This window comes from Heterodontus francisci, unplaced genomic scaffold, assembly GCF_036365525.1.
Source record: "Heterodontus francisci isolate sHetFra1 unplaced genomic scaffold, sHetFra1.hap1 HAP1_SCAFFOLD_261, whole genome shotgun sequence".
NCBI lineage: Eukaryota > Metazoa > Chordata > Chondrichthyes > Heterodontiformes > Heterodontidae > Heterodontus > Heterodontus francisci.
This window is the reverse complement of record NW_027141501.1, coordinates 919,525-944,616: the sequence shown is the minus strand read 5'-3', so window position 1 is coordinate 944,616 and position 25,092 is coordinate 919,525. Positions and strand designations below refer to the sequence as shown.

At 68.5% G+C, this 25,092-nt stretch overlaps 1 protein-coding gene across 1 annotated transcript; it reads left to right on the top strand.

Moving 5' to 3' along the window:
* The first annotated feature begins 221 nt into the window (after nucleotides 1-221).
* On the top strand, nucleotides 222-19,317 carry LOC137363900 (uncharacterized). The gene is made up of 4 exons (XM_068027409.1): nucleotides 222-359; nucleotides 702-947; nucleotides 1,771-2,598; nucleotides 18,796-19,317. The coding sequence occupies exons 1-4, from the start codon at nucleotides 222-224 to the stop codon at nucleotides 19,315-19,317; spliced, it is 1,734 nt and encodes a 577-aa protein (XP_067883510.1).
* The last annotated feature ends 5,775 nt before the right edge of the window (nucleotides 19,318-25,092 follow it).

Genomic DNA, 25,092 nt, shown 5'->3' with positions numbered 1-25,092 from the left:
CTCCTCTACTGCACAGAGTGAGTCAGCCCCCTACGACTCTACCGCCCAGAGAGAGTCGGACCCCTCCGGCTCGTCTACCGCCCAGAGTGAGTCGGCCCCCTCCGGCTCTACCGCCCTGAGTGAGTCGGCCCCCACCGGCTCCTCTCCCGCCCAGAGTGAGTCCGCCACCTCCGGCTCTAACGCCCAGAGTGAGTGGGCCCCCTCCGGGTCTACCGCCCAGAATGAGTCGGCCCACGCCGGCTCCTCTGTCGCCCATAGTTAGTCGGCCCCCTCCGGCTCTACCGCCCAGTGTGTGTCGGCTCCCTCCGGCTCCTTTACCGCCCATTGTGAGTCGGCCCCCTCCGGCTCTACCGCCCAGAGTGAGTCGGCCCCCTCCGGCTCCTCTGTAGCCCAGAATGAGTCGGCCCCCTCCAGCTCTACCACCCAGAGTGAGACGGCATCCTCTGGGACCTCTGCCGCCCTGAGTGAGACGGCCCCCTCCGGCCCCACTACCGCCCAGAGTGAGTCAGCCCCCTCCGGCTCTACTGCCTAGAGTGAGTCGGCCCCCTCCGGCTCCTCTACCGCAAAGTGTGAGTCGGCCCCCACTGGCTCTACCGCCCAGAGTGAGTCGGCCCCCTCCGGCTCCTCGACCGCACAGAGTGAGTCGGCCCCCTCCTGCTCTACCGCCCAGCGTGAGTCGGCCCCCTCCGGCTCCTCTACAGCCCAGAGTGAGTCGGCCCCCTCCGGATCTACCGCCCAGAGTGAGTCGGCCACCTCAGGCTCCTCTACTGCACAGAGTGATTCAGCCCCCTACGACTCTACCGCCCAGAGAGAGTCGGCCCCCTCCTGCTCTACCGCCCAGCGTGAGTCGGCCCCCTCCGGCTCCTCTACAGCCCAGAGTGAGTCGGCCCCCTCCGGATCTACCGCCCAGAGTGTGTCGGCTCCCTCGGGCTCCTGTACCGCCCAGGGTGAGTCGGCCCCCTCCGGCTCTACCACCCAGAGTGAGTCGGCCCCCTCCGGCTCCTCTACCGCCCAGAAAGAGTCAGCCATCTCCGGCTCTACTGCCCAGAGTGAGTCGGCCCCCTCCGGCTCCTCTACCGCACAGAATGATTCGGCCCCTTCCGGCTCTACCGCCCAGAGTGAGAGGGCACCCTCCGGAACATTTACCGCCCAGAGTGAGTCTGCCCCCTCCGACTCTACAGCCCAGAGTGAGTCGGCCGCATCCGGCTCTACCGCCCAGAATGAGTCAGCCCCCTCCGGCTCCACCGCCCAGAGTGAGTCGGCCCCCTCCGGCTCCTCTACCGCCCAGAATGATTCGGCACCTTCCAGCTCTACCACCCAGAGTGAGTCGGCCCCCTCTGGCTCCTCTCCCGCCCAGAGTGAGTTGGCACCCTCCGGCTTTACCGCCTAGAGTGAGTCGGCCCCCTCCGGCTCTACCGCCCAGAGTGAGTCGGCCCCCTCCGGCACCTCTGCCGCCCAGAGTGAGTCGGCCCCTCCTGCTCTACTGCCTAGAGTGAGTCGGCCCCCTTCGGCTCCTCTGCTGCCCAGAGTGAGTCGGCCCCCACCGGCTCTACCGCCCAGAGTGAGTCGGCCCCCTCCGGCTCCTCTACCGCACAGAACGAGTCGGCCCCCTCCTGCTCTACCGCCCAGAGTGAGTCGGCCCCCTGCGGCTCCTCTACCGCCCAGAGAGAGTCGGACCCCTCCGGCTCGTCTACCGCCCAGAGTGAGTCGGCCCCCTCCGGCTCTACTGCCCTGAGTGAGTCGGCCCCCACCGGCTCCTCTCCCGCCCAGAGTGAGTCCGCCACCTCCGGCTCTAACGCCCAGAGTGAGTGGGCCCCCTCCGGGTCTACCGCCCAGAATGAGTCGGCCCACGCCGGCTCCTCTGTCGCCCATAGTTACTCGGCCCCCTCCGGCTCTACCGCCCAGTGTGTGTCGGCTCCCTCCGGCTCCTTTACCGCCCATCGTGAGTCGGCCCCCTCCGGCTCTACCGCCCAGAGTGAGTCGGCCCCCTCCGGCTCCTCTGTAGCCCAGAATGAGTCGGCCCCCTCCAGCTCTACCACCCAGAGTGAGACGGCATCCTCTGGGACCTCTGCCGCTCTGAGTGAGACGGCCCCCTCCACCCCACTACCGCCCAGAGTGAGTCGGCCCCCTCCGGCACCTCTGCCGCCCAGAGTGAGTCGGCCCCCTCCGGCTCTACTGCCTAGAGTGAGTCGGCCCCCTCCGGCTCCACTACCGCAAAGTGTGAGTCGGCCCCCACTGGCTCTACCGCCCAGAGTGAGTCGTCCCCCTCCGGCTCCTCTGCAGCCCAGAGTGAGTCGGCCCCCTCCGGATCTACCGCCCAGAGTGAGTCGGCCCCCTCAGGCTCCTCTACTGCACAGAGTGATTCAGCCCCCTACGACTCTACCGCCCAGAGATAGTCGGCCCCCTCCTGCTCTACCGCCCAGCGTGAGTCGGCCCCCTCCTCCTCCTCTACAGCCCAGAGTGAGTCGGCCCCCTCCGGATCTACCGCCCGGAGTGAGTCGGCCCACGCCGGCTCCTCTATCGCGCATAGTTAGTCGGCCCCCTCCGGCTCTACCGCCCAGAGTGTGTCGGCTCCCTCGGGCTCCTGTACCGCCCAGGGTGAGTCGGCCCCCTCCGGCTCTACCGCCCAGAGTGAGTCGGCCCCCTCCGGCTCCTCTACCGCCCAGAATGAGTCAGCCCTCTCCGGCTCTACTGCCCTGAGTGAGTCGGCCCCCTCCGGCTCCTCTACCGCACAGAATAATTCGGCCCCTTCTGGCTCTACCGCCCAGAGTGAGAGGGCACCCTCCGGAACATTTACCGCCCAGAGTGAGTCTGCCCCCTCCGACTCTACAGCCCAGATTGAGTCGGCCGCATCCGGCTCTACCGCCTAGTGTGAGTCGGCCCCCTCCGTCTCTACCACCCAGAGTGAGTCGGCCCCCTCCGGCTCCTCTACCGCACAGAATGATTCGGCCCCTTCCGGCTCTACCGCCCAGAGTGAGAGGGCACCCTCCGGAACATTTACCGCCCAGAGTGAGTCGGCCCTATCCGGCTCCTCTCCCGCCCAGAGTGAGTCGACCCCTCCGGCTTTACCGCCTAGAGTGACTCGGCCGCCTCCGGCTCTACCGCCCAGAGTGAGTCGGCCCCCTCCGGCACCTCTGCCGCCCAGAGTGAGTCGGCCCCCTCCGGCTCTACTGCCTAGAGTGAGTCGGCCCCCTGCGGCTCCTCTACCGCCCAGAGTGAGTCGGAGCCCACAGGCTCTGCCGCCCAGAGTGAGTCGGCCCCCTCCGGCTCCTCTCCAGCCCTGAGTGAGTCGGCCCCCACCGGCTCTACCGCCCAGAGTGAGTCGGCCCCCTCCGGCTCCTCTACCGCCCAGAGTGAGTCTGCCCCCTCCGGCTCTACCTTCCTGAGTGAGTCGGCACCCTCCGGCTCCTCTCCCGCCCAGAGTCAGTCGTCCCCATCCGGCTCTACCGCCCAGAGTGAGTCGGCACCCTCTGGCACCTCTACCGCCCAGCGTGAGTCGGCTCCCTCCGGCTCTACCGCCCAGAGTGAGTCGGCCCCCTCCGGATCTACCGCCCAGAGTGAGTCATCCCCCTCTGGCTTCACCGCCTAGAGTGAGTCGGCCCCCACCGGCTCTACCGCCCAGAGTGAGTCGGCGCCCTCCGGCACCTCTGCCGCCCAGAGTGAGTCGGTCCCTCCGGCTCTACTGCCCAGAGTGAGTCAGCCCTCTGCGGCTCCTCTACCGCCCAGAGTGAGTGGGCCCACTCCGGCTCTACCGCCCAGAGTCAGACGGAACCCACCGCCTCCTCTACCCACAAAGTGAGTCGGCCCCCTCCTGCTCTACCGCCCAGATTGAGTCGGCCCCCTCCGTCTCCTCTACCGTTCAGAGTGATTAGGCCACCTCCGGCTCTACCGCCCAGAGTGAGTCGGCCCCCTCCGGCTCCTCTACCGCCCAGAATGAGTCGGCCCCCTCCGGCTCTACCGCCCAGAGTCAGTCGGCACCCTACGGCACCTCTACCGCCCACAGTGAGTCGGCCCCCTCCGGCTCTACCGCCCAGAGTGAGTCGGCCCCCTCCGGCTCCTCTCCAGCCCTGAGTGAGTCGGCCCCTCTCTGGCTCTACCGCCTTGTGTGATTCGGCCCCCTCCGGCTCTACCGCCCAGAGTGAGTCGGCCACCTCCGGCTCCTCTACCGCCCAGAATGATTCGGCCCCTTCCGGTTCTACCGCCCAGAGTGAGACGGCACCCTCAAGAACATCTACCGCCCACAGTGAGTCGGCCCTATCCGGCTCAACCGCCCAGAGTGAGTCGGCCCCCTCCGGCTCCTCTCCCTCCCAGACTGAGTCGGCCCCCTCCGGCTTTACCGCCTAGAGTGAGTCGGCCCCCTCCGGCTCTAACGCCCAGAGTGAGTCGGCCCCCTTCGGCACCTCTGCCGACCAGAGTGAGTGAGCCCCCTCTGGCTTTACCGCCTAGAGTGAGTCGGCCCCCTCCGGCTCTACCGCCCAGAGGGAGTCGGCCCCCTTCGGCACCTCTGCCACCCAGAGTGAGTCAGCCCCCTGCGGCTCTACTGCCTAGAATGAGTCGGCCCCCTCCGGCACCTCTGCCGCCCAGAGTGAGTCGGCCCCCTCCGGCTCTACTGCCTAGAGTGAGTCGGCCCCCTCCGGCTCCTCTACCGCAAAGTGTGAGTCGGCCCCCACTGGCTCTACCGCCCAGAGTGAGTCGGCCCCCTCCGGCTCCTCTACTGCACAGAGTGAGTCGGCCCCCTCCTGCTCTACCGCCCAGCGTGAGTCGGCCCCCTCCGGCTCCTCTACAGCCCAGAGTGAGTCGGCCCCCTCCGGATCTACCGCCCAGAGTGAGTCGGCCCCCTCAGGCTCCTCTACTGCACAGAGTGATTCAGCCCCCTACGACTCTACCGCCCAGAGAGAGTCGGACCCCTCCGGCTCGTCTACCGCCCAGAGTGAGTCGGCCCCCTCCGGCTCTACCGCCCTGAGTGAGTCGGCCCCCACCGGCTCCTCTCCCGCCCAGAGTGAGTCCGCCACCTCCGGCTCTAACGCCCAGAGTGAGTCGGCCCCCTCCGGATCTACCGCCCAGAGTGAGTCGGCCCCCTCAGGCTCCTCTACTGCACAGAGTGATTCAGCCCCCTACGACTCTACCGCCCAGAGAGAGTCGGACCCCTCCGGCTCGTCTAACGCCCAGAGTGAGTCGGCCCCCTCCGGCTCTACCGCCCTGAGTGAGTCGGCCCCCACCGGCTCCTCTCCCGCCCAGAGTGAGTCCGCCACCTCCGGCTCTAACGCCCAGAGTGAGTCGGCCGCCTCCGGGTCTACCGCCCAGAATGAGTCGGCCCACGCCGGCTCCTCTGTCTCCCATAGTTAGTCGGCCCCCTCCGGCTCTACCGCCTAGTGTGTGTCGGCTCCCTCCGGCTCCTTTACCGCCCATTGTGAGTCGGCCCCATCCGGCTCTACCGCCCAGAGTGAGTCGGCCCCCTCCGGCTCCTCTGTAGCCCAGAATGAGTCGGCCCCCTCCAGCTCTACCTCCCAGAGAGAGACGGCATCCTCTGGGACCTCTGCCGCCCTGAGTGAGACGGCCCCCTCCGGCCCCACTACCGCCCAGATTGAGTCGGCCCCCTCCGGCACCTCTGCCGCCCAGAGTGAGTCGGCCCCCTCCGGCTCTACCGCCCAGAGTGCGTCGGCCCCCTCCGGCTCCTCTACCGCACAGAGTGAGTCGGCCCCCTCCTGCTCTACCGCCCAGCGTGAGTCGGCCCCCTCCGGCTCCTCTACAGCCCAGAGTGAGTCGGCCCCCTCCGGATCTACCGCCCGGAGTGAGTCGGCCCACGCCGGCTCCTCTATCGCGCATAGTTAGTCGGCCCCCTCCGGCTCTACCGCCCAGAGTGTGTCGGCTCCCTCGGGCTCCTCTACCGCCCAGAATGAGTCAGCCCTCTCCGGCTCTACTGCCCAGAGTGAGTCGGCCCCCTCCGGCTCCTCTAACGCACAGAATGATTCGGCCCCTTCCGGCTCTACCGCCCAGAGTGAGAGGGCACCCTCTGCAACATTTACCGCCCAGAGTGAGTCTGCCCCCTCTGACTCTACAGCCCAGAGTGAGTCGGCCGCATCCGGCTCTACCGCCTAGTGTGAGTCGGCCCCCTCCGTCTCTACCACCCAGAGTGAGTCGGCCCCCTCCGGCTCCTCTACCGCAAAGAATGATTCGGCCACCCCCGGCTCTACTGCCTAGAGTGAGTCGGCCCCCTGCGGCTCCTCTACCGCCCAGAGTGAGTCGGAGCCCACAGGCTCTGCCGCCCAGAGTGAGTCGGCCCCCTCCGGCTCCTCTCCAGCCCTGAGTGAGTCGACCCCCACCGGCTCTACCGCCCAGAGTGAGTCGGCCCCCTCCAGCTCCTCTACCGCTCAGAGTGAGTCGGCCCCCTCCGGCTCTACCGTCCTGAGTGAGTCGGCACCCTCCGGCTCCTCTCCCGCCCAGAGTCAGTCGTCCCCCTCCGGCTCTGCCGCCCAGAGTGAGTCGGCACCCTCTGGCACCTCTACCGCCCAGCGTGAGTTGGCTCCCTCTGGCTCTACCGCCCAGAGTGAGTCGGCCCCCTCCGGATCTACCGCCCAGAGTGAGTCATCCCCCTCTGGCTTTACCGCCTAGAGTGAGTCGGCCCCCACCGGCTCTACCGCCCAGAGTGAGTCGGCGCCCTCCGGCACCTCTGCCGCCCAGAGTGAGTCGGTCCCTCCGGCTCTACTGCCCAGAGTGAGTCAGCCCCCTGCGGCTCCTCTACCGCCCAGAGTGAGTGGGCCCACTCCGGCTCTACCGCCCAGAGTCAGACGGAACCCACCGGCTCCTCTACCCACAAAGTGAGTCGGCCCCCTCCTTCTCTACCGCCCAGATTGAGTCGGCCCCCTCCGTCTCCTCTACCGCCCAGAGTGATTAGGCCACCTCCGGCTCTACCGCCCAGAGTGAGTCGGCCCCCTCCGGCTCCTCTACCGCCCAGAATGAGTCGGCCCCCTCCGGCTCTACCGCCCAGAGTCAGTCGGCACCCTACGGCACCTCTACCGCCCACCGTGAGTCGGCCCCCTCCGGCTCTACCGCCCAGAGTGAGTCGGCCCCCTCCGGCTCCTCTCCAGCCCTGAGTGATTCGGCCCCTCTCTGGCTCTACTGCCTTGTGTGATACGGCCCCCTCCGGCTCTACCGCCCAGAGTGAGTCGGCCACCTCCGGCTCCTCTACCGCCCAGAATGATTCGGCCCCTTCCGGTTCTACCGCCCAGAGTGAGACGGCACCCTCAAGAACATCTACTGCCCACAGTGAGTCGGCCCTATCCGGCTCAACCGCCCAGAGTGAGTCGGCCCCCTCCGGCTCCTCTCCCTCCCAGACTGAGTCGGCCCCCTCCGGCTTTACCGCCTAGAGTGAGTCGGCCCCCTCCGGCTCTAACGCCCAGAGTGAGTCGGCCCCCTTTGGCACCTCTGCCGCCCAGAGTGAGTGAGCCCCCTCCGGCTTTACCACCTAGAGTGAGTCGGCCCCCTCCGGCTCTACCGCCCAGAGGGTGTCGGCCCCCTTCGGCACCTCTGCCACCCAGAGTGAGTCAGCCCCCTGCGGCTCTACTGCCTAGAATGAGTCGGCCCCCTCCGGCTCCTCTACCGCCCAGAGTGAGTCGGACCCCTCCGGCACTACCTCCCAGAGTGAGTCGCCCCCTCCGTCTCCTCTACCGCACAGAGTGAGTCAGCCCCCTACGACTCTACCGCCCAGAGAGAGTCGGACCCCTCCGGCTCCTCTACCGCCCAGAGTGTGTCGGCCCCCTCCGGCACTACCGCCCAGAGTGAGTCGGACCCCTCCGGCTCCTCTACCGCCCAGAGTGAGTCGGCCCCCACCGGCTCTACCGCCCTGAGTGAGTCGGAACCCCATCGGCTCCTCTCCCGCCGAGAGTGAGTCGGGCCCCTCCGGCTCCTCTACCGCACAGAATGATTCGGCCCCTTCCGGCTCTACCGCCCAGAGTGAGAGGGCACCCTCCGGAACATTTACCGCCCAGAGTGAGTCGGCCCTATCCGGCTCCTCTCCCGCCCAGAGTGAGTCGATCCCTCCGGCTTTACCGCCTAGAGTGACTCGGCCGCCTCCGGCTCTACCGCCCAGAGTGAGTCGGCCCCCTCCGGCACCTCTGCCGCCCAGAGTGAGTCGGCCCCCTCCGGCTCTACTGCCTAGAGTGAGTCGGCTCCCTGCGGCTCCTCTACCGCCCAGAGTGAGTCGGAGCCTACAGGCTCTGCCGCCCAGAGTGAGTCGGCCCCCTCCGGCTCCTCTCCAGCCCTGAGTGAGTCGGCCCCCACCGGCTCTACCGCCCAGAGTGAGTCGGCCCCCTCCGGCTCTACCGTCCTGAGTGAGTCGGCACCCTCCGGCTCCTCTCCCGCCCAGAGTCAGTCGTCCCCCTCCGGCTCTACCGCCCAGAGTGAGTCGGCACCCTCTGGCACCTCTCCCGCCCAGCGTGAGTCGGCTCCCTCCGGCTCTAATGCCCAGAGTGAGTCGGCCCCCTCCGGATCTACCGCCCAGAGTGAGTCATCCCCCTCTGGCTTTACCGTCAAGAGTGAGTCGGCCCCCACCGGCTCTACCGCCCAGAGTGAGTCGGCGCCCTCCGGCACCTCTGCCGCCCGGAGTGAGTCGGTCCCTCCGGCTCTACTGCCCAGAGTGAGTCAGCCCCCTGCGGCTCCTCTACCGCCCAGAGTGAGTCGGCCCCCTCCGGCTCTACCGCCCAGAGTGAGTCGGCCCCCTCCGGCTCCTCTACCGCCCAGAGTGAGTTGGCCCCCTCCGGCTCCACCGCCCTGAGTGAGTCGGCCTCCATCGGCTCCTCTCCCGCCCAGATTGAGTCGGCCCCCTCCGTCTCCTCTACCGCCCAGAGTGATTAGGCCACCTCCGGCTCTACCGCCCAGAGTGAGACGGCCCCCTCCGGCTCCTCTACCGCCCAGAATGAGTCGGCCCCCTCCGGCTCTACCGCCCAGAGTCAGTCGGCACCCTACGGCACCTCTACCGCCCACCGTGAGTCGGCCCCCTCCGGCTCTACCGCCCAGAGTGAGTCGGCCCCCTCCGGCTCCTCTCCAGCCCTGAGTGATTCGGCCCCTCTCTGGCTCTACTGCCTTGTGTGATACGGCCCCCTCCGGCTCTACCGCCCAGAGTGAGTCGGCCACCTCCGGCTCCTCTACCGCCCAGAATGATTCGGCCCCTTCCGGTTCTACCGCCCAGAGTGAGACGGCACCCTCAAGAACATCTACTGCCCACAGTGAGTCGGCCCTATCCGGCTCAACCGCCCAGAGTGAGTCGGCCCCCTCCGGCTCCTCTCCCTCCCAGACTGAGTCGGCCCCCTCCGGCTTTACCGCCTAGAGTGAGTCGGCCCCCTCCGGCTCTAACGCCCAGAGTGAGTCGGCCCCCTTTGGCACCTCTGCCGCCCAGAGTGAGTGAGCCCCCTCCGGCTTTACCACCTAGAGTGAGTCGGCCCCCTCCGGCTCTACCGCCCAGAGGGTGTCGGCCCCCTTCGGCACCTCTGCCACCCAGAGTGAGTCAGCCCCCTGCGGCTCTACTGCCTAGAATGAGTCGGCCCCCTCCGGCTCCTCTACCGCCCAGAGTGAGTCGGACCCCTCCGGCACTACCTCCCAGAGTGAGTCGCCCCCTCCGTCTCCTCTACCGCACAGAGTGAGTCAGCCCCCTACGACTCTACCGCCCAGAGAGAGTCGGACCCCTCCGGCTCCTCTACCGCCCAGAGTGTGTCGGCCCCCTCCGGCACTACCGCCCAGAGTGAGTCGGACCCCTCCGGCTCCTCTACCGCCCAGAGTGAGTCGGCCCCCACCGGCTCTACCGCCCTGAGTGAGTCGGAACCCCATCGGCTCCTCTCCCGCCGAGAGTGAGTCGGGCCCCTCCGGCTCCTCTACCGCACAGAATGATTCGGCCCCTTCCGGCTCTACCGCCCAGAGTGAGAGGGCACCCTCCGGAACATTTACCGCCCAGAGTGAGTCGGCCCTATCCGGCTCCTCTCCCGCCCAGAGTGAGTCGATCCCTCCGGCTTTACCGCCTAGAGTGACTCGGCCGCCTCCGGCTCTACCGCCCAGAGTGAGTCGGCCCCCTCCGGCACCTCTGCCGCCCAGAGTGAGTCGGCCCCCTCCGGCTCTACTGCCTAGAGTGAGTCGGCTCCCTGCGGCTCCTCTACCGCCCAGAGTGAGTCGGAGCCTACAGGCTCTGCCGCCCAGAGTGAGTCGGCCCCCTCCGGCTCCTCTCCAGCCCTGAGTGAGTCGGCCCCCACCGGCTCTACCGCCCAGAGTGAGTCGGCCCCCTCCGGCTCTACCGTCCTGAGTGAGTCGGCACCCTCCGGCTCCTCTCCCGCCCAGAGTCAGTCGTCCCCCTCCGGCTCTACCGCCCAGAGTGAGTCGGCACCCTCTGGCACCTCTCCCGCCCAGCGTGAGTCGGCTCCCTCCGGCTCTAATGCCCAGAGTGAGTCGGCCCCCTCCGGATCTACCGCCCAGAGTGAGTCATCCCCCTCTGGCTTTACCGTCAAGAGTGAGTCGGCCCCCACCGGCTCTACCGCCCAGAGTGAGTCGGCGCCCTCCGGCACCTCTGCCGCCCGGAGTGAGTCGGTCCCTCCGGCTCTACTGCCCAGAGTGAGTCAGCCCCCTGCGGCTCCTCTACCGCCCAGAGTGAGTCGGCCCCCTCCGGCTCTACCGCCCAGAGTGAGTCGGCCCCCTCCGGCTCCTCTACCGCCCAGAGTGAGTTGGCCCCCTCCGGCTCCACCGCCCTGAGTGAGTCGGCCTCCATCGGCTCCTCTCCCGCCCAGAGTGAGTCGGCCCCGTCCGGCTCTAACGCACAGAGTGAGTCGGTACCCTCTGGCACCTCTACCGCCCAGCGTGAGTCGGCCGCCTCTGGCTCTACCGCCCAGAGTGAGTCGGCCACCTCCGGCTCTACAGCCCAGAGTCAGTCGGCACCCTACGGCACCTCGACCGCCCAGAGTGAGTTGGCCACCTCCGGCTCTACCGCCCAGAGTGAGTCGGCCCCCTCCGGCTCCTCTCCAGCCCTGAGTGAGTCGGCCCCCTCTGGCTCTACCGCCTAGTGTGAGTCGGCCCCCTCCGGCTCTACCGCCCAGAGTGAGTCGGCCCCCTCCGGCTCCTCTACCGCCCAGAATGATTTGGCCCCTTCCGGCTCTACCGCCCAGAGTGAGACGGCCCCCTGCGGCTCCTCTACCGCCCAGAGTGAGTGGGCCCCCTCCGGCTCTACCGCCCAGAGTCAGTCGGAACCCACCAGCTCCTCTACCCACAAAGTGAGTCGGCCCCCTCCTGCTCTACCGCCCAGATTGAGTCGGCCCCCTCCGTCTCCTCTACCGCCCAGAGTGATTCGGCCACCTCCGGCTCTACCGCCCAGAGTGAGTCGGCCCCCTCCGGCTCCTCTACCGCCCAGAATGCGTCGGCCCCCTCCGGCTCCTCTACCGCCCAGAATGATTCGGCCCCTTCCGGTTCTACCGCCAAGAGTGAGACGGCACCCTGAAGAACATCTACCGCCCACATTGAGTCGGCCCTATCCGGCTCAACCGCCCAGAGTGATTCGGCCCCCTCCGGCTCCTCTCCGTCCCAGACTGAGTCGGCCCCCTCCGGCTTTACCGCCTAGAGTGAGTCGGCCCCCTCCGGCTCTATCGCCCAGAGTGAGTCGGCCCCCTTCGGCACCTCTGCCGCCCAGAGTGAGTCAGCCCCCTCCGGATCTACTGCCTAGAATGAGTCGGCCCCCTCCGGGTCCTCTACCGCCCAGAGTGAGTCGGCCCACACCGGCTCTACCGCCCAGAGTGAGTCGGCCCCATCCGGCTCCTCTACCACACTGAGTGAGTCGGCCCCCTGCGGCTCCTCTACCACCCAGAGTGAGTCGGCCCCCTCCGGCACTACCGCCCAGAGTGAGTCGGACCCCTCCGGCTCCTCTACCGCCCAGAGTGTGTCGGCCCCCACCGACTCTACCGCCCTGAGTGAGTCGGAACCCCATCGGCTCCTCTCCCGCCCAGAGTGAGTCGGCCCCCTCCGGCTCTAACGCCCAGAGTGAGTCGGCACCCTCTGGCACCTCTACCGCCCAGCGTGAGTCGGCCGCCTCCGGCTCCACCGCCCAGAGTGATTTGGCCCCCTCCGGATCTACCGCCTAGAGTCAGTCGGCACCCTACGGCACCTCTACCGCCCAGAGTGAGTCGGCCCCCTCCGGCTCTACCTCCCAGAGTGAGTCGGCCCCCTCCGGCTCCTCTACCGCCCAGAGTGAGTCGGCCCCCTCCGGCTCTACCGCCCTGAGTGAGTTGGCACCCTCTGGCACCTCTGCCGCCCAGAGTGAGTCAGCCCCCTGCGGCTCCACTACCGCCCAGAGTGAATCGGCCCCCTCCGGCTCTACTGCCCAGAGTGTGTCGGCACCCTCCAGCACCTCAACCACCCAGAGTGAGTCGGCCACCTCCGTCTCTACCGCCCAGAGTGAGTCGGCCCCCTCCGGCACCACTGCCGCCCAGAGTGAGTCGGCCCCCTCCGTCTCTACTGCCTAGAGTGAGTCGGCCCCCTCCGGCTCCTCGACTGCCCAGAGTGAGTCGGAGCCCACCGGCTCCACCGGCCAGACTGAGTCCGCCCACTCCGGCTCCTCTCCAGCCCTGAGTGAGTCGGCCCCCACGGCTCTACCGCACAGAGTGAGTCGGTCCCCTCCGGCTCATCTACCGCCCAGAGTGAGTCGGCCCCCTCCGGCTCTACCATCCTGAGTGAGTCGGCACCCTCCGGCTCCTCTCCCACCCAGAGTCAGTCGGCCCCCTCCGGCTCTACTGCCCAGAGTGAGTCGGCACCCTCTGGCACCTCTACCGCCCTGCGTGAGTCGGCCCCTTCCGGCTCTACCGCCCAGAGTGAGTCGGTCCCCTCCGGCTCATCTACCGCCCAGAGTGAGTCGGCCCCCTCCGGCTCTACCATCCTGAGTGAGTCGGCACCCTCCGGCTCCTCTCCCACCCAGAGTCAGTCGGCCCCCTCCGGCTCTACTGCCCAGAGTGAGTCGGCACCCTCTGGCACCTCTACCGCCCTGCGTGAGTCGGCCCCCTCCGGCTCTAACGCCCAGAGTGAGTCGGCACCCTCTGGCACCTCTACCGCCCAGCGTGAGTCGGCCGCCTCCGGCTCCACCGCCCAGAGTGAGTTGGCCCCCTCCGGATCTACCGCCTAGAGTCAGTCGGCACTCTACGGCACCTCTACCGCCCAGAGTGAGTCGGCCCCCTCCGGCTCTACCTCCCAGAGTGAGTCGGCCCCCTCCGGCTCCTCTACCGCCCAGAGTTCGTCGGCCCCCTCCGGCTCTACCGCCCTGAGTGAGTTGGCACCCTCTGGCACCTCTGCCGCCCAGAGTGAGTCAGCCCCCTGCGGCTCCACTACCGCCCAGAGTGAGTCGGCCCCCTCCGGCTCTACTGCCTAGAGTGAGTCGGCCCCCTCCGGCTCCTCTACCGCCCAGAGTGAGTCGGCCCCCACCGGCTCTAACGCCCAGAGTGATTCGGCCCACTCCGGCTCCTCGACCGCACAGAGTGAGTAGGCCCCCTCCGGCTCTATCGCCTTGAGTGAATCGGCCCCCTCCGGCTCTACTGCCCAGAGTGAGTCGGCACCCTCCAGCACCTCAACCACCCAGAGTGAGTCGGCCACCTCCGTCTCTACCGCCCAGAGTGAGTCGGCCCCCTCCGGCACCACTGCCGCCCAGAGTGAGTCGGCCCCCTCCGGCTCTACTGCCTAGAGTGAGTCGGCCCCCTCCGGCTCCTCGACGGCCCAGAGTGAGTCGGAGCCCACCGGCTCCACCGGCCAGAGTGAGTCCGCCCACTCTGGCTCCTCTCCAGCCCTGAGTGAGTCGGCCCCCACGGCTCTACCGCACAGAGTGAGTCGGTCCCCTCCGGCTCATCTACCGCCCAGAGTGAGTCAGCCCCCTCCGGCTCTACAATCCTGAGTGAGTCGGCACCCTCCGGCTCCTCTCCCACCCAGAGTCAGTCGGCCCCCTCCGGCTCTACTGCCCAGAGTGAGTCGGCACCCTCTGGCACCTCTACCGCCCTGCGTGAGTCGGCCCCTTCCGGCTCTACCGCCCAGAGTGAGTCGGCCCCCTCCCGATCTACCGCCCAGAGTGAGTCGGCCCCCGCCGGCTCCTCTATCGCCCAGAGTGAGTCGGCCCCCTCCGGCTCCTCTCCAGCCCTGAGTTAGTCGGCCCCCTCCGGCTCTACCGCCTAGTGTGATTCGGCCCCCTCCGTCTCTACCGCCCAGAGTGAGTCGGCCCCCTCCAGCTCGTCTGCCGCCCAGAATGATTCGGCCCCTTCCGGCTCTACCGCCCAGAGTGAGAGGGCACCCTCCGGAAAATCTACTGCCCAGAGTGAGTCGGCCCAATCCGGCTCAGCCGCCCAGAGTGAGTCGGTCCCTTCCGGCTCATCTCCCGCCCAGAGTGAGTCGGCCCGCTCCGGCTTTACCGCCTAGAGTGAGTCGGCCGCCTCCGGCTCTACCGCCCAGAGTGGGTCGGCCCCCTCCGGCACCACTGCCGCCCAGAGTGAGTCGGCCCCCTCCGGCTCTATCGCCCAGAGTGAGTCGGCCCCCTTCGGCACCTCTGCCGCCCAGAGTGAGTCAGCCCCCTCCGGATCTACTGCCTAGAATGAGTCGACCCCCTCCGGGTCCTCTACCGCCCAGAGTGAGTCGGCCCACACCGGCTCTACCGCCCAGAGTGAGTCGGCCCCATCCGGCTCCTCTACCACACTGAGTGAGTCGGCCCCCTGCGGCTCCTCTACCACCCAGAGTGAGTCGGCCCCCTCCGGCACTACCGGCCAGAGTGAGTCGGACCCCTCCGGCTCCTCTACCGCCCAGAGTGAGTCGGCCCCCACCGACTCTACCGCCCTGAGTGAGCCGGATCCCCATCGGCTCCTCTCCCGCCCAGAGTGAGTCGGCCCCCTCCGGCTCTAACGCCCAGAGTGAGTCGGCACCCTCTGGCACCTCTACCGCCCAGCGTGAGTCGGCCGCCTCCGGCTCCACCGCCCAGAGTGATTTGGCCCCCTCCGGATCTACCGCCTAGAGTCAGTCGGCACCCTACGGCACCTCTACCGCCCAGAGTGAGTCGGCCCCCTCCGGCTCTACCTCCCAGAGTGAGTCGGCCCCCTCCGGCTCCTCTACCGCCCAGAGTGAGTCGGCCCCCTCCGGCTCTACCGCCCTGAGTGAGTTGGCACCCTCTGGCACCTCTGCCGCCCAGAGTGAGTCAGCCCCCTGCGGCTCCACTACCGCCCAGAGTGAATCGGCCCCCTCCGGCTCTACTGCCCAGAGTGTGTCGGCACCCTCCAGCACCTCAACCACCCAGAGTGAGTCGGCCACCTCCGTCTCTACCGCCCAGAGTGAGTCGGCCCCCTCCGGCACCACTGCCGCCCAGAGTGAGTCGGCCCCCTCCGGCTCAGCCGCCCAGAGTGAGTCGGTCCCTTCCGGCTCATCTCCCGCCCAGAGTGAGTCGGCCCGCTCCGGCTTTACCGCCTAGAGTGAGTCGGCCGCCTCCGGCTCTACCGCCCAGAGTGGGTCGGCCCCCTCCGGCACCACTGCCGCCCAGAGTGAGTCGGCCCCCTCCGGCTCTATCGCCCAGAGTGAGTCGGCCCCCTTCGGCACCTCTGCCGCCCAGAGTGAGTCAGCCCCCTCCGGATCTACTGCCTAGAATGAGTCGACCCCCTCCGGGTCCTCTACCGCCCAGAGTGAGTCGGCCCACACCGGCTCTACCGCCCAGAGTGAGTCGGCCCCATCCGGCTCCTCTACCACACTGAGTGAGTCGGCCCCCTGCGGCTCCTCTACCACCCAGAGTGAGTCGGCCCCCTCCGGCACTACCGCCCAGAGTGAGTCGGACCCCTCCGGCTCCTCTACCGCCCAGAGTGAGTCGGTCCCCACCGACTCTACCGCCCTGAGTGAGTCGGAACCCCATCGGCTCCTCTCCCGCCCAGAGTGAGTCGGCCCCCTCCGGCTCTAACGCCCAGAGTGAGTCGGCACCCTCTGGCACCTCTACCGCCCAGCGTGAGTCGGCCGCCTCCGGCTCCACCGCCCAGAGTGAGTTGGCCCCCTCCGGATCTACCGCCTAGAGTCAGTCGGCACCCTACGGCACCTCTACCGCCCAGAGTGAGTCGGCCCCCTCCGGCTCTACCTCCCAGAGTGAGTCGGCCCCCTCCGGCTCCTCTACCGCCCAGAGTGAGTCGGCCCCCTCCGGCTCTACCGCCCTGAGTGAGTTGGCACCCTCTGGCACCTCTGCCGCCCAGAGTGAGTCAGCCCCCTGCGGCTCCACTACCGCCCAGAGTGAATCGGCCCCCTCCGGCTCTACTGCCCAGAGTGTGTCGGCACCCTCCAGCACCTCAACCACCCAGAGTGAGTCGGCCGCCTCCGGCTCCACCGCCCAGAGTGAGTTGGCCCCCTCCGGATCTACCGCCTAGAGTCAGTCGGCACTCTACGGCACCTCTACCGCCCAGAGTGAGTCGGCCCCCTCCGGCTCTACCTCCCAGAGTGAGTCGGCCCCCTCCGGCTCCTCTACCGCCCAGAGTTCGTCGGCCCCCTCCGGCTCTACCGCCCTGAGTGAGTTGGCACCCTCTGGCACCTCTGCCGCCCAGAGTGAGTCAGCCCCCTGCGGCTCCACTACCGCCCAGAGTGAGTCGGCCCCCTCCGGCTCTACTGCCTAGAGTGAGTCGGCCCCCTCCGGCTCCTCTACCGCCCAGAGTGAGTCGGCCCCCACCGGCTCTAACGCCCAGAGTGATTCGGCCCACTCCGGCTCCTCGACCGCACAGAGTGAGTAGGCCCCCTCCGGCTCTATCGCCTTGAGTGAATCGGCCCCCTCCGGCTCTACTGCCCAGAGTGAGTCGGCACCCTCCAGCACCTCAACCACCCAGAGTGAGTCGGCCACCTCCGTCTCTACCGCCCAGAGTGAGTCGGCCCCCTCCGGCACCACTGCCGCCCAGAGTGAGTCGGCCCCCTCCGGCTCTACTGCCTAGAGTGAGTCGGCCCCCTCCGGCTCCTCGACGGCCCAGAGTGAGTCGGAGCCCACCGGCTCCACCGGCCAGAGTGAGTCCGCCCACTCTGGCTCCTCTCCAGCCCTGAGTGAGTCGGCCCCCACGGCTCTACCGCACAGAGTGAGTCGGTCCCCTCCGGCTCATCTACCGCCCAGAGTGAGTCAGCCCCCTCCGGCTCTACAATCCTGAGTGAGTCGGCACCCTCCGGCTCCTCTCCCACCCAGAGTCAGTCGGCCCCCTCCGGCTCTACTGCCCAGAGTGAGTCGGCACCCTCTGGCACCTCTACCGCCCTGCGTGAGTCGGCCCCTTCCGGCTCTACCGCCCAGAGTGAGTCGGCCCCCTCCCGATCTACCGCCCAGAGTGAGTCGGCCCCCGCCGGCTCCTCTATCGCCCAGAGTGAGTCGGCCCCCTCCGGCTCCTCTCCAGCCCTGAGTTAGTCGGCCCCCTCCGGCTCTACCGCCTAGTGTGATTCGGCCCCCTCCGTCTCTACCGCCCAGAGTGAGTCGGCCCCCTCCGGCTCGTCTGCCGCCCAGAATGATTCGGCCCCTTCCGGCTCTACCGCCCAGAGTGAGAGGGCACCCTCCGGAAAATCTACTGCCCAGAGTGAGTCGGCCCAATCCGGCTCAGCCGCCCAGAGTGAGTCGGTCCCTTCCGGCTCATCTCCCGCCCAGAGTGAGTCGGCCCGCTCCGGCTTTACCGCCTAGAGTGAGTCGGCCGCCTCCGGCTCTACCGCCCAGAGTGGGTCGGCCCCCTCCGGCACCACTGCCGCCCAGAGTGAGTCGGCCCCCTCCGGCTCTATCGCCCAGAGTGAGTCGGCCCCCTTCGGCACCTCTGCCGCCCAGAGTGAGTCAGCCCCCTCCGGATCTACTGCCTAGAATGAGTCGACCCCCTCCGGGTCCTCTACCGCCCAGAGTGAGTCGGCCCACACCGGCTCTACCGCCCAGAGTGAGTCGGCCCCATCCGGCTCCTCTACCACACTGAGTGAGTCGGCCCCCTGCGGCTCCTCTACCACCCAGAGTGAGTCGGCCCCCTCCGGCACTACCGGCCAGAGTGAGTCGGACCCCTCCGGCTCCTCTACCGCCCAGAGTGAGTCGGCCCCCACCGACTCTACCGCCCTGAGTGAGCCGGATCCCCATCGGCTCCTCTCCCGCCCAGAGTGAGTCGGCCCCCTCCGGCTCTAACGCCCAGAGTGAGTCGGCACCCTCTGGCACCTCTACCGCCCAGCGTGAGTCGGCCGCCTCCGGCTCCACCGCCCAGAGTGATTTGGCCCCCTCCGGATCTACCGCCTAGAGTCAGTCGGCACCCTACGGCACCTCTACCGCCCAGAGTGAGTCGGCCCCCTCCGGCTCTACCTCCCAGAGTGAGTCGGCCCCCTCCGGCTCCTCTACCGCCCAGAGTGAGTCGGCCCCCTCCGGCTCTACCGCCCTGAGTGAGTTGGCACCCTCTGGCACCTCTGCGCCCAGAGTGAGTCAGCCCCCTGCGGCTCCACTACCGCCCAGAGTGAATCGGCCCCCTCCGGCTCTACTGCCCAGAGTGTGTCGGCACCCTCCAGCACCTCAACCACCCAGAGTGAGTCGGCCACCTCCGTCTCTACCGCCCAGAGTGAGTCGGCCCCCTCCGGCACCACTGCCGCCCAGAGTGAGTCGGCCCCCTCCGTCTCTACTGCCTAGAGTGAGTCGGCCCCCTCCGGCTCCTCGACTGCCCAGAGTGAGTCGGAGCCCACCGGCTCCACCGGCCAGACTGAGTCCGCCCACTCCGGCTCCTCTCCAGCCCTGAGTGAGTCGGCCCCCACGGCTCTACCGAACAGAGTGAGTCGGTCCCCTCCGGCTCATCTACCGCCCAGAGTGAGTCGGCCCCCTCCGGCTCTACCATCCTGAGTGAGTCGGCACCCTCCGGCTCCTCTCCCACCCAGAGTCAGTCGGCCCCCTCCGGCTCTACTGCCCAGAGTGAGTCGGCACCCTCTGGCACCTCTACCGCCCTGCGTGAGTCGGCCCCTTCCGGCTCTACCGCCCAGAGTGAGTCGGTCCCCTCCGGCTCATCTACCGCCCAGAGTGAGTCGGCCCCCTCCGGCTCTACCATCCTGAGTGAGTCGGCACCCTCCGGCTCCTCTCCCACCCAGAGTCAGTCGGCCCCCTCCGGCTCTACTGCCCAGAGTGAGTCGGCACCCTCTGGCACCTCTACCGCCCTGCGTGAGTCGGCCCCCTCCGGCTCTAACGCCCAGAGTGAGTCGGCACCCTCTGGCACCTCTACCGCCCAGCGTGAGTCGGCCGCCTCCGGCTCCACCGCCCAGAGTGAGTCGGCCCCCTCCGGCTCCTCTCCAGCCCTGAGTGATTCGGCCCCTCTCTGGCTCTACTGCCTTGTGTGATACGGCCCCCTCCGGCTCTACCGCCCAGAGTGAGTCGGCCACCTCCGGCTCCTCTACCGCCCAGAGTGAGTCGGCCCCCTCCGGCTCTACCGCCCTGAGTGAGTTGGCACCCTCTGGCACCTCTGCCGCCCAGAGTGAGTCAGCCCCCTGCGGCTCCACTACCGCCCAGAGTGAATCGGCCCCCTCCGGCTCTACTGCCCAGAGTGTGTCGGCACCCTCCAGCACCTCAACCACCCAGAGTGAGTCGGCCACCTCCGTCTCTACCGCCCAGAGTGAGTCGGCCCCCTCCGGCACCACTGCCGCCCAGAGTGAGTCGGCCCCCTCCGTCTCTACTGCCTAGAGTGAGTCGGCCCCCTCCGGCTCCTCGACTGCCCAGAGTGAGTCGGAGCCCACCGGCTCCACCGGCCAGACTGAGTCCGCCCACTCCGGCTCCTCTCCAGCCCTGAGTGAGTCGGCCCCCACGGCTCTACCGCACAGAGTGAGTCGGTCCCCTCCGGCTCATCTACCGCCCAGAGTGAGTCGGCCCCCTCCGGCTCTACCATCCTGAGTGAGTCGGCACCCTCCGGCTCCTCTCCCACCCAGAGTCAGTCGGCCCCCTCCGGCTCTACTGCCCAGAGTGAGTCGGCACCCTCTGGCACCTCTACCGCCCTGCGTGAGTCGGCCCCTTCCGGCTCTACCGCCCAGAGTGAGTCGGTCCCCTCCGGCTCATCTACCGCCCAGAGTGAGTCGGCCCCCTCCGGCTCTACCATCCTGAGTGAGTCGGCACCCTCCGGCTCCTCTCCCACCCAGAGTCAGTCGGCCCCCTCCGGCTCCACCGCCCAGAGTGAGTTGGCCCCCTCCGGATCTACCGCCTAGAGTCAGTCGGCACTCTACGGCACCTCTACCGCCCAGAGTTCGTCGGCCCCCTCCGGCTCTACCGCCCTGAGTGAGTTGGCACCCTCTGGCACCTCTGCCGCCCAGAGTGAGTCAGCCCCCTGCGGCTCCACTACCGCCCAGAGTGAGTCGGCCCCCTCCGGCTCTACTGCCTAGAGTGAGTCGGCCCCCTCCGGCTCCTCTACCGCCCAGAGTGAGTCGGCCCCCACCGGCTCTAACGCCCAGAGTGAGTCGGCCCACTCCGGCTCCTCGACCGCACAGAGTGAGTAGGCCCCCTCCGGCTCTATCGCCTTGAGTGAATCGGCCCCCTCCGGCTCTACTGCCCAGAGTGAGTCGGCACCCTCCAGCACCTCAACCACCCAGAGTGAGTCGGCCACCTCCGTCTCTACCGCCCAGAGTGAGTCGGCCCCCTCCGGCACCACTGCCGCCCAGAGTGAGTCGGCCCCCTCCGGCTCTACTGCCTAGAGTGAGTCGGCCCCCTCCGGCTCCTCGACGGCCCAGAGTGAGACGGAGCCCACCGGCTCCACCGGCCAGAGTGAGTCCGCCCACTCTGGCTCCTCTCCAGCCCTGAGTGAGTCGGCCCCCACGGCTCTACCGCACAGAGTGAGTCGGTCCCCTCCGGCTCATCTACCGCCCAGAGTGAGTCAGCCCCCTCCGGCTCTACAATCCTGAGTGAGTCGGCACCCTCCGGCTCCTCTCCCACCCAGAGTCAGTCGGCCCCCTCCGGCTCTACTGCCCAGAGTGAGTCGGCACCCTCTGGCACCTCTACCGCCCTGCGTGAGTCGGCCCCTTCCGGCTCTACCGCCCAGAGTGAGTCGGCCCCCTCCCGATCTACCGCCCAGAGTGAGTCGGCCCCCGCCGGCTCCTCTATCGCCCAGAGTGAGTCGGCCCCCTCCGGCTCCTCTCCAGCCCTGAGTTAGTCGGCCCCCTCCGGCTCTACCGCCTAGTGTGATTCGGCCCCCTCCGTCTCTACCGCCCAGAGTGAGTCGGCCCCCTCCAGCTCGTCTGCCGCCCAGAATGATTCGGCCCCTTCCGGCTCTACCGCCCAGAGTGAGAGGGCACCCTCCGGAAAATCTACTGCCCAGAGTGAGTCGGCCCAATCCGGCTCAGCCGCCCAGAGTGAGTCGGTCCCTTCCGGCTCATCTCCCGCCCAGAGTGAGTCGGCCCGCTCCGGCTTTACCGCCTAGAGTGAGTCGGCCGCCTCCGGCTCTACCGCCCAGAGTGGGTCGGCCCCCTCCGGCACCACTGCCGCCCAGAGTGAGTCGGCCCCCTCCGGCTCTATCGCCCAGAGTGAGTCGGCCCCCTTCGGCACCTCTGCCGCCCAGAGTGAGTCAGCCCCCTCCGGATCTACTGCCTAGAATGAGTCGACCCCCTCCGGGTCCTCTACCGCCCAGAGTGAGTCGGCCCACACCGGCTCTACCGCCCAGAGTGAGTCGGCCCCATCCGGCTCCTCTACCACACTGAGTGAGTCGGCCCCCTGCGGCTCCTCTACCACCCAGAGTGAGTCGGCCCCCTCCGGCACTACCGGCCAGAGTGAGTCGGACCCCTCCGGCTCCTCTACCGCCCAGAGTGAGTCGGCCCCCACCGACTCTACCGCCCTGAGTGAGCCGGATCCCCATCGGCTCCTCTCCCGCCCAGAGTGAGTCGGCCCCCTCCGGCTCTAACGCCCAGAGTGAGTCGGCACCCTCTGGCACCTCTACCGCCCAGCGTGAGTCGGCCGCCTCCGGCTCCACCGCCCAGAGTGATTTGGCCCCCTCCGGATCTACCGCCTAGAGTCAGTCGGCACCCTACGGCACCTCTACCGCCCAGAGTGAGTCGGCCCCCTCCGGCTCTACCTCCCAGAGTGAGTCGGCCCCCTCCGGCTCCTCTACCGCCCAGAGTGAGTCGGCCCCCTCCGGCTCTACCGCCCTGAGTGAGTTGGCACCCTCTGGCACCTCTGCCGCCCAGAGTGAGTCAGCCCCCTGCGGCTCCACTACCGCCCAGAGTGAATCGGCCCCCTCCGGCTCTACTGCCCAGAGTGTGTCGGCACCCTCCAGCACCTCAACCACCCAGAGTGAGTCGGCCACCTCCGTCTCTACCGCCCAGAGTGAGTCGGCCCCCTCCGGCACCACTGCCGCCCAGAGTGAGTCGGCCCCCTCCGGCTCAGCCGCCCAGAGTGAGTCGGTCCCTTCCGGCTCATCTCCCGCCCAGAGTGAGTCGGCCCGCTCCGGCTTTACCGCCTAGAGTGAGTCGGCCGCCTCCGGCTCTACCGCCCAGAGTGGGTCGGCCCCCTCCGGCACCACTGCCGCCCAGAGTGAGTCGGCCCCCTCCGGCTCTATCGCCCAGAGTGAGTCGGCCCCCTTCGGCACCTCTGCCGCCCAGAGTGAGTCAGCCCCCTCCGGATCTACTGCCTAGAATGAGTCGACCCCCTCCGGGTCCTCTACCGCCCAGAGTGAGTCGGCCCACACCGGCTCTACCGCCCAGAGTGAGTCGGCCCCATCCGGCTCCTCTACCACACTGAGTGAGTCGGCCCCCTGCGGCTCCTCTACCACCCAGAGTGAGTCGGCCCCCTCCGGCACTACCGCCCAGAGTGAGTCGGACCCCTCCGGCTCCTCTACCGCCCAGAGTGAGTCGGTCCCCACCGACTCTACCGCCCTGAGTGAGTCGGAACCCCATCGGCTCCTCTCCCGCCCAGAGTGAGTCGGCCCCCTCCGGCTCTAACGCCCAGAGTGAGTCGGCACCCTCTGGCACCTCTACCGCCCAGCGTGAGTCGGCCGCCTCCGGCTCCACCGCCCAGAGTGAGTTGGCCCCCTCCGGATCTACCGCCTAGAGTCAGTCGGCACCCTACGGCACCTCTACCGCCCAGAGTGAGTCGGCCCCCTCCGGCTCTACCTCCCAGAGTGAGTCGGCCCCCTCCGGCTCCTCTACCGCCCAGAGTGAGTCGGCCCCCTCCGGCTCTACCGCCCTGAGTGAGTTGGCACCCTCTGGCACCTCTGCCGCCCAGAGTGAGTCAGCCCCCTGCGGCTCCACTACCGCCCAGAGTGAATCGGCCCCCTCCGGCTCTACTGCCCAGAGTGTGTCGGCACCCTCCAGCACCTCAACCACCCAGAGTGAGTCGGCCACCTCCGTCTCTACCGCCCAGAGTGAGTCGGCCCCCTCCGGCACCACTGCCGCCCAGAGTGAGTCGGCCCCCTCCGTCTCTACTGCCTAGAGTGAGTCGGCCCCCTCCGGCTCCTCGACTGCCCAGAGTGAGTCGGAGCCCACCGGCTCCACCGGCCAGACTGAGTCCGCCCACTCCGGCTCCTCTCCAGCCCTGAGTGAGTCGGCCCCCACGGCTCTACCGCACAGAGTGAGTCGGTCCCCTCCGGCTCATCTACCGCCCAGAGTGAGTCGGCCCCCTCCGGCTCTACCATCCTGAGTGAGTCGGCACCATCCGGCTCCTCTCCCACCCAGAGTCAGTCGGCCCCCTCCGGCTCTACTGCCCAGAGTGAGTCGGCACCCTCTGGCACCTCTACCGCCCTGCGTGAGTCGGCCCCTTCCGGCTCTACCTTCCAGAGTGAGTCGGTCCCCTCCGGCTCATCTACCGCCCAGAGTGAGTCGGCCCCCTCCGGCTCTACCATCCTGAGTGAGTCGGCACCCTCCGGCTCCTCTCCCACCCAGAGTCAGTCGGCCCCCTCCGGCTCTACTGCCCAGAGTGAGTCGGCACCCTCTGGCACCTCTACCGCCCTGCGTGAGTCGGCCCCCTCCGGCTCTAACGCCCAGAGTGAGTCGGCACCCTCTGGCACCTCTACCGCCCAGCGTGAGTCGGCCGCCTCCGGCTCCACCGCCCAGAGTGAGTTGGCCCCCTCCGGATCTACCGCCTAGAGTCAGTCGGCACTCTGCGGCACCTCTACCGCCCAGAGTGAGTCGGCCCCCTCCGGCTCTACCTCCCAGAGTGAGTCGGCCCCCTCCGGCTCCTCTACCGCCCAGAGTTCGTCGGCCCCCTCCGGCTCTACCGCACAGAGTGAGTCGGCCCCCTCCGGCTCTACCTCCCAGAGTGAGTCAGCCCCCTGCGGCTCCACTACCGCCCAGAGTGAGTCGGCCCCCTCCGGCTCTACTGCCTAGAGTGAGTCGGCCCCCACCGGCTCTAACGCCCAGAGTGAGTCGGCCCACTCCGGCTCCTCGACCGCACAGAGTGAGTAGGCCCCCTCCGGCTCTATCGCCTTGAGTGAATCGGCCCCCTCCGGCTCTACTGCCCAGAGTGAGTCGGCACCCTCCAGCACCTCAACCACCCAGAGTGAGTCGGCCACCTCCGTCTCTACCGCCCAGAGTGAGTCGGCCCCCTCCGGCTCCTCTACCGCCCAGAGTGAGTTGGCCCCCTCCGGCTCCACCGCCCTGAGTGAGTCGGCCTCCATCGGCTCCTCTCCCGCCCAGAGTGAGTCGGCCCCGTCCGGCTCTAACGCACAGAGTGAGTCGGTACCCTCTGGCACCTCTACCGCCCAGCGTGAGTCGGCCGCCTCTGGCTCTACCGCCCAGAGTGAGTCGGCCACCTCCGGCTCTACAGCCCAGAGTCAGTCGGCACCCTACGGCACCTCGACCGCCCAGAGTGAGTTGGCCACCTCCGGCTCTACCGCCCAGAGTGAGTCGGCCCCCTCCGGCTCCTCTCCAGCCCTGAGTGAGTCGGCCCCCTCTGGCTCTACCGCCTAGTGTGAGTCGGCCCCCTCCGGCTCTACCGCCCAGAGTGAGTCGGCCCCCTCCGGCTCCTCTACCGCCCAGAATGATTTGGCCCCTTCCGGCTCTACCGCCCAGAGTGTAGACGGCCCCCTGCGGCTCCTCTACCGCCCAGAGTGAGTGGGCCCCCTCCGGCTCTACCGCCCAGAGTCAGTCGGAACCCACCAGCTCCTCTACCCACAAAGTGAGTCGGCCCCCTCCTGCTCTACCGCC

What these genes read in the sequence shown, in the direction of transcription:
- LOC137363900 (XM_068027409.1), top strand. Translation starts at nt 222, where the DNA reads ATGAGTCGGCCCACGCCGGCTCCTCTGTCGCCCATAGTTAGTCGGCCC. An exon ending in CTCCGGCTCTACCGCCCAGA is followed by an intron (nt 360 to 701) that starts GTGAGTCGGCCC and finishes GCTCCTCTACAG; the next exon opens with CCCAGAGTGAGTCGGCCCCC. An exon ending in GGGCTCCTGTACCGCCCAGG is followed by an intron (nt 948 to 1,770) that starts GTGAGTCGGCCC and finishes TCTCCCGCCCAG; the next exon opens with AGTGAGTCCGCCACCTCCGG.